Here is a 19,149-nt window from a genome sequence, read left to right as displayed (position 1 = left end):
TGTGATGATTTATTTCTTCTACCTGATCTTCAATGTAAAGGAAGAAAGGCAGGCTAATACTACATTATTTCTCTGTATAGAGAAGGAAACTATAATAAAAAAAGAGTGTCACTTCATCTTCTACTGATAAAAAACACACACCTATGGACAGAAACTATATCTATGATCTCATAAAAATAATTCAAGATGCGTTACAAATTATTTCAGAAATACCACTTCATTTTCAGACTTTCTAAAATAAAAAGAAGTTTTAGAAATATTAACATAGATTGAACACTTTGTCTTACCAAGACTGAATTCAAACTTTGGCTCATTAACAAACTTCTTGAGACCTATTGGAAAGCATATATTATATTACATTATTATATTACATTATAAAAGTATTCATACATGAGAATATATATGTTGTATTACATTAGTTATAGCATTAATGAAAGAATTCCATCAGCAGCATTTTAAACTATCATACAAGAGCTGCCCTTCTCCGTTTTTTTTAATCTATCACTATTTTGCTAACTGGAATTATTCTTATTTATTACCACTATTTATTCACACCATTCCTATTCAGATTACATGCTCATTCCTTCCCCATTATAAAGAAAATCAAAAGATATTCACTTCAGCAGGCTACATTACTACATATTGAATGCTATAAAGATGTTAAAATACTTCATATTCTTTAATAGATTAGCCTATTTCACTTGCTCCTGCAGAAGAAGCCTACTTCCAGTGGTGTATTAACCATTAAGCAGACTAAGCACATGCTTAGGGCACCAGGCCCAAAAGGTGCACCACAAAGTTTGCTTGTACAGTATGTACAAAGGAGGAGGGTACCAAGATTTGTCAGTGCTTAGGGCATAAGTGAGCCTTAATTCGCCACTGCCTACTTCAGATCCTGTCTGAAGAATTTTGGCTGGCAGTCAGGAGAAGAGCCTTTTTCTGCTGTGGACACTCCCTATGGAATATTCTACAACCAAATACGAGGTTGGGCCAGGGGTGGGTTTCTACCGGTTCTGTCCACCTCTGTAGAACCAGTAGCTCTGAAGAGCAGCAGACATAGAACCGGTTCTATGTCTGCTGATGTTTTTGCCCGCCCACCCACCGGGGCTCTTACCTGATCTTTATTTCCTGATTTTTCAACTTCAGCTGCCAAACGAGGCACAGCTGCAGTTAGAAAAGCAAGAAAAGAGGGCTGTTTCAAAGGCTGCGCCTCTGCAGGCAGCTGCTGCTGACGATTTACAGGTGCGTGGCTCACAGCCTGCAGGGAAGCTCGTAAATCCCGAACTGGTAGTTAACCCTGTCGTATCCCACCCCTGGGTTGGGCCCTACACTCCTGGCCTTCAGGAAGAGCCTTAATTCCTGGTTCTGCCAGCTGGGATGGAGCCCTGCAAGGGGTGCTCTATGCTGGCGTGGCTGACATGGTAGACAGAGGATTCTCACCCCATGTTGTCTTGTCTTTAACTAGTCTTTTGTAATGTTAATTTAATATTTTTTGTATTATCTTTTTAATATTTTGTAAGTCACTCAGAGTCACTGCTACAGTGGGATGGGTGACACATAAATCTAAAAGATAAATATTGCAAGGCAAAATAAGAATCAATTTAAATTATGAAGAATTTTAAAATGAAATTTGTTTGTCTAAATGTCATAAATTCCAATGAATTGTTTTTTAGTCTGCGGAAGACTGCTGTCAAAGCCAAGATGCTCAATTTAGTATGATTAATTTAGGATATCAAGGCATTTGCTACTTCATTTAGAACAGGAAATGCAGCTGTTACTACATCATTAACTGTTGTAAAGTGTTTTGAAGCAGTTTCATAGTAATAGAGCAATGATGAGCACATTAAGCTAAATATCTAATGATTCAGAAGTACAATAATCAACAGGGTTCAGCACAATGAGATATGAGATTTGCAGTTAACAATTCTCCCAATCCTGTTGCCAATTTGTAAAATAGAAATATATTTTTATCTATGATATTTTATGAAATTGAGTATCTATACATTTAGAATTAGTTTTTCTAACACCATCCACAGGATCATTATACAGCAGATAGCTTACATGATGAATTTACTTACTTGTGAGTTTAGACTCCACATAACTATCTGCTTGTGCAGATGGAATAAAGCGCTGTTCTTCCTCTGGTGCCCCTTCTTCCTTGATATCCATGATCAATCTCTCAACCTGACAAATTTGAATTCACAGTTCTTCAGAATTTGTTGGGTGCCACAGCCCAAGATTCACAGGCAGGCAGTCTTTAAGATAAAGATCTGGATCTCCAGGCTGAAATTCTGTGTTCACAAAACATTTGACAAAATTTCATTAATCCAAATTTTACCATACATCTTTTTGAAAATTATCATCAAGATGTTTCTAGCAACAATTTTGCACATCTTTCCTCTATCACCAAAACATAAATAATCTCGCTGATGTTTCATCACCAATCCTAGAAGTAGATGGCAGCATGAAATCTCTATTTGGTACATTTTGTCAGGCCTCTCTTGGAAAGACAAAGAACTGCAAACGCTTATTTCCCAGGAGATAAAAGCTCAGATAAGTAGATTTATTGTTACAAAACTATAAAATCATTACAAAACAATTCCACCAACTGCAGTGCATAAAATGCAAGCTCAATGTGTAACAATCAGTGTTCAAATGTTTTGTTATTTTTCCTGACTGATTTTATTTTATTTTGATTTATTTTTTGATTTAAATTTTATTTTGAGTTGCTCACTTTTGACCATATAAAAACCAACTTTCATATTTAGAATTTCAGCAGGTTTTTCCATGCTATTAACTTTATAAAGTGGTTTTGCAGACTGAATAGAATTAATCAAATGGATTTTTGAGATTCATTTGAGAAACAAGTATTTGTTTTTATTAAAGCTAAATATTTCAAGTTGTACATGGTTCGGATCTGCAACCCAACAAGACAGACACAGACTTCAGAGGGTAATTAGGACTATAGAAAAAAACAATTACTACCAACCAGCTTTCAATCGAGGACCTGTATACTGCACGAGTCAAAAAGAGGGCTGTGAAAATATTTACAGATCCCTCACATCCCGGACATAAACTCTTTCAACTCCTTCCCTGAAAATGATGCAATAGAGCACTGCACACCAGAACAACTAGACACAATGACAGCTTTTATCCAAACGCCATCACTCTGCTAAACAAATAATTCCCTCAACACCGTTCAACTATTTACAAAGTCTGCACTACTATTACTATTTATCTTCTCATCACTCCTTATCACCCATCCCCTCCCATTTGTGACTGTATGACTGTAATTTTGTTGCTTGTATCCTTACGACTTATACTGACTGTTTTCTAATATGATTTGATTGCTTATTGTACCCCATGACTATTATTAAATATTGTACTTTATGATTCTTGACAAATATATCTTTTTTATGTACACTGAGAGCTTTTGCACCAAGACAAATTCCTTGTGTGTCCAATCACACTTGGCCAATAAAGAATTCTATCTATTCTATCTATCTATTCCTATCACAGTTCTGATAACCCTAACCTTGTCCACGAAAGTCAGGCCGTCTGGGCATTATAACACTTGAAACCTTCACTGGAACACTTCCTCCTTCCTTCCTTTAAGTTTCCATAAAAAGAGCAAAAGAAAGCTCTGATCTTCAGAGATATAAGGAATTCTACTGTAGAACTGGAAGGATCGGTGCTTCTTTGCCCATTTATTGTTCTGATCTTGGGAAAAGAATACCCATCTTTCCCTCATCACTATTATCAATTTCTGGTTATGGCAAATTAAAAGGAATAACAAAGGAAATTAAAGCTTTCCAGAAGAATTTAACTTACTTGGGCTTTGGGCAGGAATTGTGTTAAGTGATTATGAATCTCCTAATCTCTTGAAGTTTCTTTTTGCCTCTCCTCCTTGCACTGAGCGTAGCTTAAAACAATCAACAAAGGCTAAAGCCAAGTACCTACAACTGGTAGCTGTCTCTTCTCTTTTGGCAATCTTTTCTAAATACCTTAGTGAGGACTGCATTTCTTCCTAACCTTCTAAGTACTTTCATGAAAGGTTCAAAGGTTTACCACCCTCCCATGTGCTAAGCCAACTGGCACTGTCCTTGCTCACGTCTTGCTCAAGTCGGTAATGGCCATCAATGAGTCAGCCAAAAGAATATTAACTCTAAGTTATCAAACAAACAAACCAAAAAATATCAGAGGAGTTATTGGTGGCTTGTTGTCTACAGGTGAAACTAATCAAGAGAAGGACGATATGGATTATGCCAATGGCCTACTTGAAATTACCTGGCATTACAGTGGGCAGACAGCAATGCTGATTTCTTTGTTCCCAAATTGTGGTAAAGAGAAATTACAGAGGCAAATTTTTTCATACCATCATAGATGTCAGGCTCCAAAACTCAAGGAAGACACCTTGAAGTTCTGCTAAGCAGTTTCCTTTATTGTGCCTCACTGTTGATAGAAACCTTGACAAACTAAAAGAGACATCAAACATACTCTGAGACTCTCACACAAACTATATGAGCTTTTGCTTTTGTTCCTCTGGAATGTATTCCCTTCCTCCTGGGAATCAGAAGAGATCTTACTGTATAATTTACATATCAAACAAACTGCTAAGGATATACTGAGTAATCCAACAGATTTCATGGATTACAACTTCAGGCTCCCATACCTGGTGCAAAATCAGAATATCAATTTTAAAAGTTTGAATGTTAGTTTTTAAAATTATTTCCCAGAATTTTCCCAAGATATTTTTTCCACTGTAGACCCAGGGTCGAACTCAAAATGTTATTTTATGCTTTTTACAATATAGCCAACTGTGCAATTGCCAGACCTATTTATGATGCCAATAGGAGGCTAATGGAGAAAGCAAAATGTACAAATTAAAATGAATGTTCAAACATTGTTTGTTGCAAAATACTAGCTCCAATAATCTTTGCATGGTATCTATTAATTTTCTGAGATATAGTTAACTAAAAAAACCTCCCAACAGTTGGTGTATTTGTGAGATAAAAACATCAACTGAAGTATGTTATTGTTAGGGTATGTCAATGCTGCAGGAGAAAGGAAGCTAAACAATCAGATGTGTGATAAAATATGTGAAAGCACAGCTTTCCCATTTTTCCCTAATTTTTGTAGCAGCAGAAACAAATACACAATCTGATAGGTTATGTATCAATTATATATATGCCAATATTCAAACTATACAGAAGAAATACTTTTATAATATATATCCTAAATACATTTGCCAGTGTAAGCTGTAATATCAGTATCATGCCTACATTTAAAAATATTGGTTAAGATAAACCATTAACTTACTTTGCTGAAAAGGTGTACACAACTAGGAAATTCTTAAGTCTACATGAGGATAAAAATATCATAAGTCCTGTCCCCAATTTACAATCTAATAAATTCTAATAATAATAAAGGAACAAAGAAACAGAAAAGGAGAAAAGAGAGATCAACAAGTTCAGACAACTGTATTTTAGGGTAAAGCACATAATACAAAACCACAAAACCTGGGTCTGCTGATTTGCCTGGAGACCCAATGGGGAGATATCACACTAAAGCTGGTTAGTGCACTAGGAAGAAGATCCCACTTCCACTCCATTGCATTCTGAATCCTAACTTATCTGATTTCTGTTAATTTTTAATTTTTTAATCTTTTGTAGTTTTGCTTTTATGATATTGTAAGCCACCCAGAGTTGCCTAGTAGTGAAATGAAAAGCAAACAAACAAACAAACAAATAAATAAACAAATAAATGAAATTTAGTTTTAATAGAAGCAAATATATGTGGATCAGGGTTGAACTGTGGAATACTTGGCGTTCTCTGGGCTTGGTTGTTTACTTGGAGATGCTTCATTACCTGACTAGGTAACATTATCTGTACCTAAGTGGGTGTGGGTTTATTACATTCATTAATTTATTTATTCACTTTGACTATTATGCTATTTTTAGCATCTGTTCTTTCATATGTTAATATGATAATTGATAAATTAATCCAATTCCAATCTGCACCTGACTAGGAGGAGATACTATTCAGTTATGTTGTGGAGATACAGCTATTCTACATCAGTTCTAGGTTTTTTGCCAGTCTTCTACTCCTGGGGATCAACTATCTAAATTTTCCTAAGACAAATAAGGTTGTCTCTCCCATCCAACTCTAGTTAATTACCAGGGGTGGGATTCAACCGGTGTTACTACTGGTTCGGTGACTACGTTTTGCATAGACCCAAGGCAGGCGGGTGGGCCAAAGAGCAGCGTACACAGAACCAGTTTGGTGTCTGCTGCTCTTCAGAGCTACCAGTTCTATAGAGCCAGGCAAAACCGGTAGCATCCCACCCGTGTTAATTACTCAATGTTGTTTTCTGCCAGCTGGTCAAAAAATAATGAGTTATCACATTTTTTAAGGTTTCTTAAGTTTATAACCTTTTTTTAAAATGTCCCTATTCATTTTACAATTCAAAAAAGTTTGGCATTTCTTTTATTTTTCTACACCTCTGACAAGTGAACTATATTTTGTTTATTATGTAGTCTATGAACATTTTTACATAATGTACATGTACTCTTAGTAGAACCAACAGTGCAGAGCAGGGGTGTCAAGCACACATCGTCACAGCGGCGTCACGTGACATATCGTGATTTCCCCCCTTAGCTAAACTGGGCATTGGTGTGGCTAGTGTGCATCCGGCCTGCAGGCTACAGGTTTGACAGCCCTAGTGTAGAATAAACAAGATCTTCTCAGATGTCTTTTTGTTACAGGTAGTCCTCAATTTACAATCATTCATTTAGTGATCATTTGAAGTAACAATGGCACTGAAAAAAGTGACTTATGACTGTTTTCACACATGATGTTATGTGATCAAAACTCAGGCACTTGGAAACTGGTATGTATTTATGACACTTGCACTGTCCCATGGATATGTGATCACCATCACCTTCCCAGCCAGCTTCTCACAAGCAAAATCAATGGCAGGGATGCTGAATTAATGACTGTGTGAGTCACTTAAGAACTGTAGAGATTCGTTGAACAACTAAAGCACAAAAGGTTGTACAATGGGACAAAACTCACTTAACAACTGCTCTGCTTACAAGTGGAAATTTTGGGCTCAACTGTGGTCGTAAGTTGAGGACTACCTATACTGATCTCAAATATAAGAATTTCCCTCATGTTTTTGTATTTGCGTACCTTTTTAATGGATTTTAACCTTTACAATTACATGGGTTTCAAATTTTGTAACATTTAGTTGGTGTTATATATTAAATTGTCAAGAGTTTTAAATTCCCAAAAAGCAAAATACAAAAATTTGAACATCTGGATAGAACAGATTTAAATTAGAAGCAATTCCAGGGGAAGTATAACAGCATTTTATTGTCAAAAAGGAACATATAGCTACCTAAGCCACAGACAACCCTGACTTACCATTAATTTTTCAATAGCTGCCTTTCTAATTGCTTTTGTTCATAATATACTGGGTTCATTCTTCCTCAAATTTGTATACCTAACTTATCTCCAACTTTCATTCTTCAAATATCCATTGTGAGTTTGCTTTTCCATATAATTTCATCATTGATTTTAGGAAAACAATATTGCAATATTTTTTTTATTTTTCTATTTTAAAAATATCTCATTAGGTGAACAACGTGGTTCCAGGTTTTCACGTTTCAATACAAATGTGACCATGATTACATACTCAGCTTTCATATCCAAATTCATATCATATTATTGCTTATTCCATTTTTCTTTAAATATTCTCCTACATTATTTAACAATATTATCCATATTCTTATTCAATTTCTATATTAATTATACACATTTTCTTACATCAGTCACCTTTGCAGGTTTTATCACATTTATTCCATTCAAAAATTTTCTCCTTTCAATGTCAATTCGAGCTTCCACCCTTTACCTTATACATTTTCCCCATTTTTACTCCCTTTACTCCATTATAAAAATTTATAACAATGTAGCTATTTTTTAATTATCATTCTATATTAACAACAATGATCCCTTAACTACTATGAAATAGGTAGGCATGTATGTATGTATGCATGCATGCATGTATGTATGTATCAGCCTCCCATCCTTCCGAGGTGGGTAAAATGAGGACCCAAATTGTTGGGGGCAATATGCTTTGAGAGGGCTGTAAAGCACTATAAAGCAGTATATAAGTCTAAATGCTATTGCTATTGCTATTGTTATTGCTATTGCTATGTATGTATGTATGTATCTATGTATGTATTCAGATTCCTTTATTCTATTCTATTTATCATATATTTATTCCAAAAACTTTTACATAATAAATTTATTTTCCCATTTTAATCTATCTGATAATTTTTAAAGGCTACTAGTAATTTATCTGTTTCAAGTCTCATACTCCCTTTTTAATTTATTCATTACATTATTAAATATTAATTAATATTCCTTTAGTAAATTCTTATTTCCATACTTATTTCAGATTAAATTGATATCTAGTTCAACAGTAATTGTTAATGTAATATCAATTCTAATGTTTTCTATTTTTATGTCTATATTCTTAAATACCACAATACATTTCCGTGCAGAATTTCTTTTCCTAATCACCTATCATCTTTAATCCTCCTGACTATATAATTTCTTCTCATTTTAGCTTGCTTTCCCTCCATTTCCCTTCTTTTCCCTATGACTTCCCTTAATTTCCTACACCAGCTATTTGCTTTGTTCCCCCTCCCTCTTCTGATCTTTCCTCTGCAATTCCCTCTTCTGTTTTTTCCTCCTTCTTCATTTAACCTTCCAAGCAATTCCCCCTTTGTTTATCACATAAAACTTTAATTTTAACTCCTTTTTTATCCTGTCTTAATGTTTGTTGCTCCACTTATTCTTTAAAGCTTGACTCCTTCCCCTCTGGCTCTCTTTGTTCTTTAGTTTGCATCACCATTTCCAGTTTTTGTAGCATAATACTCCATAGTTCCAAGCTTTCTTTCATCATTTCCTTCACGTTTTGCAGTTCCGACCTTATTTCCATAAATATTCCACTCATTTTGTACACTTTTTTCCTTCTTGATATTTATATCCAATCCAAATGTCTAGTAGTTTATTTCAACCAGCGTCTTTTATATTTTATTTGAACAATCAATGTCTATAAGCCTTTATTTCTCAGTTCTATTAAATTTGCTTCTTTTCAAACTTCTTTTCAAAACCAACAATCAATTCCAGGGTAAGATCTTCATATACCCGTTTACTATAATGTTTTAATGTTCCACTTTTCAGGGGTTTTGTTATAATAAAATTCCTCTTATTTCATTTCATGTTCCAGTCTTAAATAGACTAAGCCCTTTTCAAAAAGTCAATTAAATTTTCCTTTACCATTAGGTGGCACTCATAATTCATTTCCACGTTCCATCTTTTGTTTTTCACTTTTTCCTTTTTTAAACTTTTGTTAATTTCACTAATTCCAAATTATTAGCTATTGTTCCTTTTTAGTACAGTCTAATCCAGCATTTAAAATGCCTATTTTAGTGCCAAAATCCAAATAGTTATCCAATTCAATTTCCAAGTTTGTTATGATTAAACATTTTCCTCTAGGTTTTTACCACATCCAATTTAATTCTTTTCAAATCCAAGGTCTACTTTCTTAATTATCCAAGTTTCCTCTCTCTTGCTGTTTCTACAATCTTTAATAATAGCTCTTCCTTTTCATTCCGGGTTACTTTTTAATGTCCAAATATTTTGCCTGGTCCACACACTGTTCACAGCTTCACCGCTCCAGCACAACCTTATTTCCCGGTCAGTCTTCCATCTTCAGGGTGGCCTTTTAAACCATTGCTACAACCCATCTTTGGAGGGAGGGAAGATGCAACTCCCCTCAACCCAGCAGGCAGTCTCCCCCTTTTTCACCACCCCTACAAGGTGGCTCTGGACCTCCAACAGGGAGAGCATGGGTCAAAGCCACACACAGTCACGAACTCCTATCAGTCTTCGATGGAAGTGTCACTGGAAATCAGGATTAATTAACAATTGAATCTTTCTCTTTTGCATTATTTAATCAATTTTTAAAATAGAAACACATTTATACAGATAGACTATTATTTTACTATTAGACCATGGTACTATGTTATCCTATTCTTGATGCCCTTTGAAAGGACCACTCAATAGAAAATATTCCATAACTGCAAGGTAAGTTTTTAGTGGACAAGGGCCGACGAGATGTCACTGGGTGCATTAATAGTCAGATGCATGGGAATTGGTTTCAGGTACCTTTTTTAATGTAAGCAGTACATAAAATAATGTAATTACAAATAACAATCAACTTTTAGAAAAAAGAGTAGCATAAAATAGATAGAAAATAACGTAAATGTGGAAAATTATGTTATAAAGATTGCAAGAGTAGAGTAGAGTAGAGTAAATAGAATAATCAAGTTGGAAGGCACGTTGGAGGTCTTCTAGTCCAACCTCCTGCTTAGGCAGGAAACCTTATACCATTTCAGACAAATGGTTATCCAATCTCTTCTTAAAAACTTCCAGTGTTGGAGCATTTACAATTTCTGGAGGCAAGCTGTTCCCTGTTTAATTGTTCTAATTGTCAAGAAATTTCTTCTTAGTTCTAGGTTCCTTCTCTCCTTGATTAGTTTCCATCCATTGCTTCTTGCCTTGCCCTCAGGTGCTTTGGAGAATAGCTTGACTCCCAAGCTATTCTCCAAAGCACCTTTATTGCATTTTAAGTATAATAAATTGCTTAAATTATGATGAATTTGTAATTTGGAATGGAAGCGAGACAAGATACTTCTAGTTTTGATCTCTCCGCATCAGCAAATATGGGTGGCACGATGGCTCAGTGGTTAAAATACTGGGCAGGTCAGCTGGAAAGCTGACAGCCTGGGTTTGAGACACAAGTATCACATGATGGGGTGAGCTCCTATCTTTACCTAGTTCCTGCCAAAATAGCAGTTCCAAAGTAGGCAAATGCGAGAAGATACATAGATACCACTTCAATGGGGAGGAAACAGTGCTCTGTGACATCATGCTGGCCACATGACCATGGAAACATTGTCAAATAGTGCTGGCTTAATGCCCCTTCAAATGGAGACGACCCCTCCCCCTACAGTCAGTTACGACCAGCAATGTAAAATCCACAGGGACTCCTTTCCCTTTTTCCTTTCCATCAGCAAAACTTGCAGCTACCACCCCAATGATCAGACAAAAATAAACTAGTTACAAATTTGTAAAGAGACAGAATTACAAATAGCTATATCTGTCCATCCTTATACAGATGAATGCTTTCCTATAATTGGTTATAAATACAGGAATAAAAGCAAATATCTTTCTGATTCATAAATTACTTGGTGCCACTATGATTTATTTCGATTAGAAGATATTACATTGCTGCATAACTCTTGGGTTCAACCATTTGACAGATGTGTTTTACAATTGTTGTCCTTACTTGTTAGTGTTCAACAGATATATTACACTAATTCATCTGAAAAATATAAATGATAAAGCTGACTACAGATAAGATGTAGGTTGGTATTAATTTTACCACTGGCTCCATGCTTCTAAAATCTTGTAATATAATCTCATGGTTTGGATAACTTTATAGCCCCATAAGAGGTTTATGATCTTGTACAGACACTAACAAAAGATACTATAAAAAATGAGCCTGCAGCTGTTCTGAATTCATCCAGCACTGTTGTTATGTTTTTAAACTTTTCAATGTTTTCAAAGTATTACTTTGTATTCATTAAACTATAAGTGGAATATGTGTTACCAATATATTTATTAGTTAGCAACTCATTAGCAGTAACCTTAGTTTTTATCCATAGTATCATAATGAAAGGAAGTGTGGAACACAGAAATGCAATTACAATATTTTAGGACTGCCAGACAAAGGAAAATAAACATTAGAAATCTAAAATTTATAATTAGAAGTCCTAAAATACAAATTAGGACCATAAATAAGTTTTTTTTTTGGGGGTTAATTCCTTTCAACAAATACTCTAGAGTGACATCTTTATAAAAAGGATTATTCTATGCAGAGTTCACAATTTTATGAAAAATCATTTGCCCACTTTCATATTTGTTGAATGCCTGTATGTTGTCATCAGTGAATATTATCAGAATGTCTTTGGTGCTTGTCTTATTTCACAAACCAAATAATATCAACATATGGATATTATAAAAATCACTGTGCCTTTAGAGTCAATAAATGATTGTAGCCATCTTCAATTGAAACAACTGTAATTCTCTAGTTTTAACTGATGATCAGTCTTTCATTGTGCTGGGTAGGAATTTCAGCTTACTTTTCCATTGCAAGTGCATTCAGCTAATACATTTGACATTTTTCTAGATTCATTTGTATTTTGGATGCTATCACAATAGTTATGTGAGATTTACAATTGAACTTTGACTTGTCCATTCCAAAAAGGGCGTTGGTACTTACCTGATATGCCCGTTCTCTGTGAGCTGTGAAGAGCATCCAGTGATGGAAGGTGCTTCAGCCCCTTCTAGGAAGGCTGGGCTTAAACTTGAGGATACTCTTCTTCCTCCACAAGACTCCTCCTTAGCCTCCCAGTTTTGCGAAGCCAAGGTATTGATACCTTATATGCTTAAGCCTATGTAATAACCCTGGCTGGAACAGACCCCCACCAGACGGAATAAAAGGGAGGGACTGGATGCTCTTCACAGCTCACAGAGAACGGGCATATCAGGTAAGTACCAACGCCCTTTCTCACATGAGCTGTTCAGAGCATCCAGTGATGGGACATACCAAAGCTTGGCACTATCCTAATGGAGGGACTCTGTCTGTGTTGCAGATCTAACTGTCTCTGAAATAACTTGCTGCAAAACTCGCCTACCAAATGAAGCCTCAGCAGAAGCAAATATGTCAATTTTATAATTTCTAATAAATGGAGATGAAGAAGTCCAGATTGCAGCTCGGCAAATCTCTATTGTAGCTTGGGTCACCCAAGCTGCTGTGGTGGCTGCACTCCTGGTGGAGTGAGCAGTAATGGCTTGGGGCACTGGAATTGAGTGAGAGTCATACGACTTAGCTATGGTGGCCCTTAGCCATCTACCTATGGTAGAGGGTGAAACCTTGCGCCCCAGGGTGTTAGGCTGAAAGGACATGAAGAGGGCTTCTGTCTTTCTGGAGGGCGCCGTGCGCTCTATGTAAATGCGTAAGGCTCTTCTTACGTCCAAGCGGTGCCATTGGTGTTCAAGACTGTGTGACTGACGTGAGCAAAAATTTGGGAGCACCAGCTCTTGAGCTCTATGGAATGCCGAATTAACTTTTGGAATGAAGGAGGGATCTGGTCTGAGAACCACTCTATCAGAATGGAAAATGCAGAGATCTTTGTGCACCAATAATGCAGCTAGTTCGGAGATTCTTCGGGCAGATGTAATTGCTATCAGGAAAACTACTTTGTAGGTTAGAAATCGAAGCATCGTGGTCCTTAGTGGCTCGAAGGGACCTGTAGTAAGGGCCAATAGTACCTTATTTAAGTACCAAGTTGGATATCGGTGCACTACAGGGGCCCTCAAGTTCTTGGCACCGCGCAGAAAACTGCGAATGTGAGGGTGATAAGATATGGAGGTAAGATCATCCCAAGATATGACCGAAGCCAGGGCTGCCACCTGTCTCCATAGAGTATTGGGTGATAACCCTTTGGTTAGGCCCTCCTGTAAAAATTCTAATAACTGCGCTACTGATGGGGAAGTGGGGTCGATCTGAACCTTCTGACACCAACGGCAGAAGCTAGACCAGGTGGCCTTATAGATTTGGTTCTTTGAAGGATGTTGAGCCGACAGAATAGTGTGAATAACTTGAGTAGAAAGGTCTTCATCTCTCAGATGTCGCCATTCAACTTCCATACGACTAAGTTTAGCCATTGGGTGTAGCACTGGGCCTTGAGACAGCGATATCACTGATGATGGGATCCTCCACGGTGGTACCATCGAGAGGTCCTTCAGGTCTGCGAACCATGCTCGCCTTGGCCAATAAGGAGCCACTAATAGCAGGTCCTGCGATGGTTAACGAGAAATGAATCGGGGAAGCTGTGCAGTTCTAGCCAGTTGATATTGTGAATCCTTCTCTGAATCCGTCCAAAGGCCTTGTGCTGTATGTGATTGGAATTGGGGGCCCCATCCCACTAGACTGGCACCTGTTGTAACAACCAATCTGTGTGGATCCTTGAAAGGGCATCCCTTGTTGATTTCGGGTTATGTCCACCATCGTAGAGACCTGAGAACGGTTGATGGAACTTTTACGCAAGTCCTGATGTCATCTCTCCCGGCGTGTTGGTATGGCAACAGGAACCATTGCAGGGTTCTTGCATGGAACTGGGCCCAAGGGATAATAGAAATACAAAAAATCATTTTTCTGAGCAATTTAGAAGGGAGACATAGTTATACTTTCCTAAGAGTTCTGATCTGCTGAGTCAAATCTCTAATGCTTTCTTGTCTGTCAGGGGAGAGGAAAACTTTGCCTTCCAGGGTGTCAATGATGGCACCAAGGTGAATGAGTCTAGTAGAGGGTATTAAATGACTTTTTGACCAATTGATTGAGAACCCATGTTGTTGTAGGGTTACAAGTGTAGTTTGAGTGTTTGAATTTGCTTGATTGATGGAAAATGCCAGAATAAGAATGTCATCTAAGTAGCATTGAAGTCGGATGGACCTATCTCTGAGTGATGCTGCCAAGGCAGCCAAGACCTTTGTAAAAGTTCTGGGAGCTGAAGCTAGGCCAAATGGGAGAGCAATATATTCGTAATGGACGTTGTTGTAACAGAAACGAGGGAATTTGAAATGTGAGGGCCTAATTGGGATATGTAAGTAAGCTTCCGTGAGGTCTATGGAGGTAAGGACATCATTTTTTCTGATGCTGAGTAAGATGGATTGGAGAGTGGTCATTTTAAATTTTCGGTAAACTAAATATTGGTTTAGACGTTTTAAGTCCAGGATTGCCCTCATCCCCCTGAACTTTTAGGGACCACAAAGAGGTGCGAATAAAAACCAAGACCTTTTTGATTAGAAGGGATGGGTTGTATGGCCCAGATCTCTAGTAGATGTGCTATGGCTGTGTCCATGAGAAACCCTTTTTTCTGCATCCCTGGAAAGGAAATTGGGGACTTCATAAAAAAATCCGGTGGGGTTGGAGCTGAATTCCAGTGCCAGACCAAATCGTACTGTGTTCCTGACCCATGCGTCAGTGGTAGAGGTGTCCCATTGGTCAGCAAATCTTTTTAGGCGACTGCCAATGGGAATCTCGTTGTGGTCGTTACTTGGACCTGTTGAAGGGCCTAGATCCGAAATTGTCTCCTAGGATGGAGTCCCCTTCTATATCTGTTCCCAGGTTCAATTCTATTCGTCTGTTGTCTGAATCCAGGCTGTCTTTGAAATCTTGGATAGTAGGGTTGGTAGAAGGGGCGAAAGGAACTCCTACAAAAGGGCTGTGGTGATCTGGACTCTGATCGACAAAAAAGAGAGAGAAGAATTTTCTTTTTGGTTCTGGTTTCAATTAGGAGTGGTTCAAGCGCACTACCAAATAGTTTGTTCTCCAAGATGGGAGCTGAGGCAAGCCGCCACTTGTGCTTGACGCCTGCCTGCCAATGCCTGAGCCAAAGTAACCTTCTAGACGTAATTTGGGAAGCAATGGCCCTAGATGAAAATTTAACTACATTGAAGGTAGTGTCTGCTGAAAACTCTGCAGCGGCGATTAATTTAGCCACATCTTGATGTGCCCTAATGTTTGAGGCTGGAATGGTATCGCTCAAGTGGCAGAGCCATCTGAGAGATGATCTGGTGAAAAAAGGAGGCAGCTGTGGCCACTCTGATGGCCCATGCATCCGAGACGTGTGCCCTGCAGAGGGCTAGTTCCACCCTCTTTTCCTCAGGCTTGAGAGCCTCTTCAGCTTCACTTGGGATGGCTGAAGAAAATGCAAGCACAATGATAGGCTCATCCACTTCTGGAGTGTTTAGAAATTTAGAGAACTCGGGTACCAAATTATAGTATTTTTTATCATGTCCTGTGGGAGCGGGATATGAGGCTGCTGCAGCCCATTGTTTTTGTACTAAATTGGAAAACATGTGTGGCACAGGGATAACCTCTGCCTCAGTGACTGGTTGAGAGAATATGAGATCCTCTGCTTCCCCTGGAGTATTTGGTGGGGGAGGGGTACCTGTATTATCCAGCCATGCAGTGTTCTTGGCCTTAAATAGCAGGGATTTAAATAATTGTGGGTGGAATAATACTGTAAATATGGGGAGGTCAGGTGAGAGGCCTTCATAGTCAGACATCCCCCTTTCTAGCGGATCCACCTCTGACAATACCTGGTCAACGGTGTGTACCGACCCCTCCTCCATTTGATCCATTGGATCCCCTTGATCTCCCATATCCTGTATATACTGAGGGTCTCTGACAGTGGGCAATGATAGTTCTGCGGGGGGGGTGTACCTGATGAAGATGTGGATCCGTGATGCCCAGAGATCATTCAGAAAGAGATCCACAAACCGAAGCTGAGGGTGTTCGTCCTGCCTGAATAGCCTGTTGGACGCCTGCTGATATGCCCTTCTGGATAGCTAGCTTCATCCACACCCTCATATTGGCAGGGATTTCCTCTGGAAGTTTCTCCTCTTGTCTGAGGCCAGCTGCAGTTGGAGTAAATGTTGTCTCTGGGCCCTCCTTGGGGAGAGAATGTTAGAAAGAGCCTCCTGAGGAGGTTGTATTGATATGCAGCTCCTTCTGGATAAATCCAGAGGGGCGGTTGGGGGGTTCTGGGCCTATGAGATAGAGGGTATGATGAGTGATGAAGAGGTGGGCTGTGCAGCTGCTCATGTACGTTTTTCTACCTGCCTTTATAATGCCTGATGGCGTCTGCGTGCATCTTTCTCTGCTGCCTTAGAGGTCTTTTTGGGCTCCGTGGACTTATCACTATTTTTAGCAGTTAGTCTAGATCTGGAGTTGTAGTTGCTGGCCATGGTAATGCCTTTGATAGCAATGGAAAGAGGCTATGAACTTAGGTGGCTGGAACACCTAGGGGCCTGCTCCCTTAAGGGACAGGGGATCCTGGAATAAATGGTTCCCCGATGCCTTTAGCAAATGTTTTCTCCTTGTTCTGTTTTGCTTTGTTATCTATCTACCTACCTACCTATCTATCTTTTAATAACTTAAAGATTTGTAGAATTTAAGTCAATCACGTCAATTTTTGAATAAAGTACTTGTAATATCAAATATGGAGACCAGAACACCCCTCTCCAGACCTGGCACCTATATGAGGGCACAGAGGTCTGTAACTGATAATTAGATCAGTTTAGCTGCACTTATTGCCTGTGGAATCTAGCAGTTCAAGTCCTCTATCATCCAGTGGACTGGCGGTAGGGACTCCCCCTTCCCAGGTCCCCAAAAAGGGAAACCTTGTTGGGTCACTTGCCTCAAAGACAGTAACAATTACTCAGAAAATTTAACAATGTGGCCCCTAAAATGCTGGCCGCCTCATGGCAGAATGAAAACGAAAGCAGCTATCACCGCCCAGCCTGCTGAAAGCAAAACTGCTCAGCGGGAAGGTGCAGGAACTAATTCCCTGCCCTGTTCTGTGGAGAAAACCTCATAATAAAAAGGAAAAAAAAAGGCTGTACTTTTAAATGGAAGCCTCAAACCTTGAAGGGACAGTGTTTACTCAGCCGGCTGGGAGATTGGAGAGATAAGCCTCCTTGTTTAGAAGTTTAAGGCAGCATGTCTCTGAAAGGAGAGGCTTTTAGCCTCAGGGCAGATTGGAAAGATAAGCCTCCCCGTTTATGAGGCTTTCGCCTTGGGAGGCTGGAACGTAAACACAAAACAAAACAAAACAAAAAACCGAGTGAAATGACTTTTGGAGGTTGCCAGGGGGGTGGTTGGTGACAGAAACTATGGTATTATCTGACCTGAGAAATAAATCAGCTAAATCAGCTAAATTGCCAGTGTTCTGTTCCGACCAGGAAAACAATAACACAACCTGTCTGAAGAAAGGCTGAGCTAAAACTGGGGATGCTAAGGAGGAGTCTCGTGGAGGAGGAAGAGGAGTGTCCTCAAGTTTAAGCCCAGCCTTCCTAGAAGGAACTGAAGCACCTTCCATCACTGGATGCTCTGAACAGCTCATGGGAGAATACTATTTTTTTCAAAGTCTTGCTTATGAGTAGTGGGATTCAATGACCCACTACTCTTCAGTTTCAACTGACAGATAAATGGACTGATACTCTCCTATTGAATTTTTAGACATGTAGTAGAATTCACACTGTCCACATCTAAAAGCACCAAACTGAAACACCACCAACTCCATGCTTGATATTTGTGATCATGTTTGGATTCTGCTATACATAATAATGCTCACCTAGCCTGAAAAGTTATACTTTTAAACAGTTCCACTTAGTGTCTATTTAAAAAACAACAAAAGAAAGTTCATCAACTCTAAAAGCAATTTCCAATTTCCTATTGTCTACATAATGGACATCCAAATATTTGAAGTTTTATTAACAGTACTCACATCCCTTGTAAGGCAACTCTATACTCCTCTACAGGTCTATGTTTAATGGGAATAAGGAGGCCAACTGTATTATACACACAAAAATTATTTTTATATTTTATATTACTATTTCTATTTGGTATCCTGATCATCTATTTTCATTTTACATAATATAGTAAGAAAGACAGGACAGAATCTGCCTTTCCAAATTTCAGGAAATTGTATGTGTGAATGACATACATTTACATCCTTTCATTTGTTTTTGAATGGCCAGGATATTTTAAGTACCCGTATTAATTATAGTGTCCTCAGATCAAGATCAAGATTTCTCAAAAAAATTCTTTCTATGGACAGAATATCTGGCCAATAAAGTTCAAGACCAAGATATGTGATTTTTTAATTATTTGATTTATAAAGCATTTCAGACTTTATTATTTGAAATTTAGAAATTCTGGAATTGAAAACAGCACTAGCTGCAATTTTGTAATTCATGTAGAGTATGAAGAAATTCAGAAACAGAAGTGATTCGTATCTGAAAAGATAGAAGAAAAAGAACACATAAAATTGCAGCAGTTCTCATAATTCCAAAATGCAAATTTTGGCCTAGATTTGGAATCCCTTCTACAGTTTCTATAGTGCTGTGTATTTTGAAAAGTATCTTCTGGTGTTGATATTT

The 19,149-nt window shown here is 38.1% G+C and overlaps 1 protein-coding gene across 15 annotated transcripts in view; it reads right to left on the bottom strand.

Moving 5' to 3' along the window:
* Window positions 1–19,149, bottom strand: part of INPP4B (inositol polyphosphate-4-phosphatase type II B) — a 226,777-nt gene that overhangs the window by 153,269 nt on the left and 54,359 nt on the right. For 14 of the 15 annotated variants that reach the window (XM_087936104.1, XM_087936099.1, XM_087936108.1 and 11 more), the window contains 2 exons: window positions 2,079–2,291; window positions 288–332 (listed from right to left, as the gene is read on the bottom strand). The exons of the other annotated variant lie outside the window; for it this stretch is intronic. In XM_087936104.1, coding sequence (XP_087792230.1) covers window positions 288–332; window positions 2,079–2,169 — 136 coding nt within the window. In that variant the 5' untranslated portion in view covers window positions 2,170–2,291. The remainder of the gene's footprint in view (window positions 1–287; window positions 333–2,078; window positions 2,292–19,149) is intronic. 15 annotated transcript variants of the gene reach the window in all.

This window comes from Pseudonaja textilis, chromosome 6 (assembly GCF_049901715.1).
Source record: "Pseudonaja textilis isolate UNSWEBS1 chromosome 6, rPseTex1.2, whole genome shotgun sequence".
Taxonomy (NCBI): domain Eukaryota; kingdom Metazoa; phylum Chordata; class Lepidosauria; order Squamata; family Elapidae; genus Pseudonaja; species Pseudonaja textilis.
Note: the sequence above shows the minus strand (reverse complement) of the source record. Positions and strands in the feature narration are given on the sequence as shown.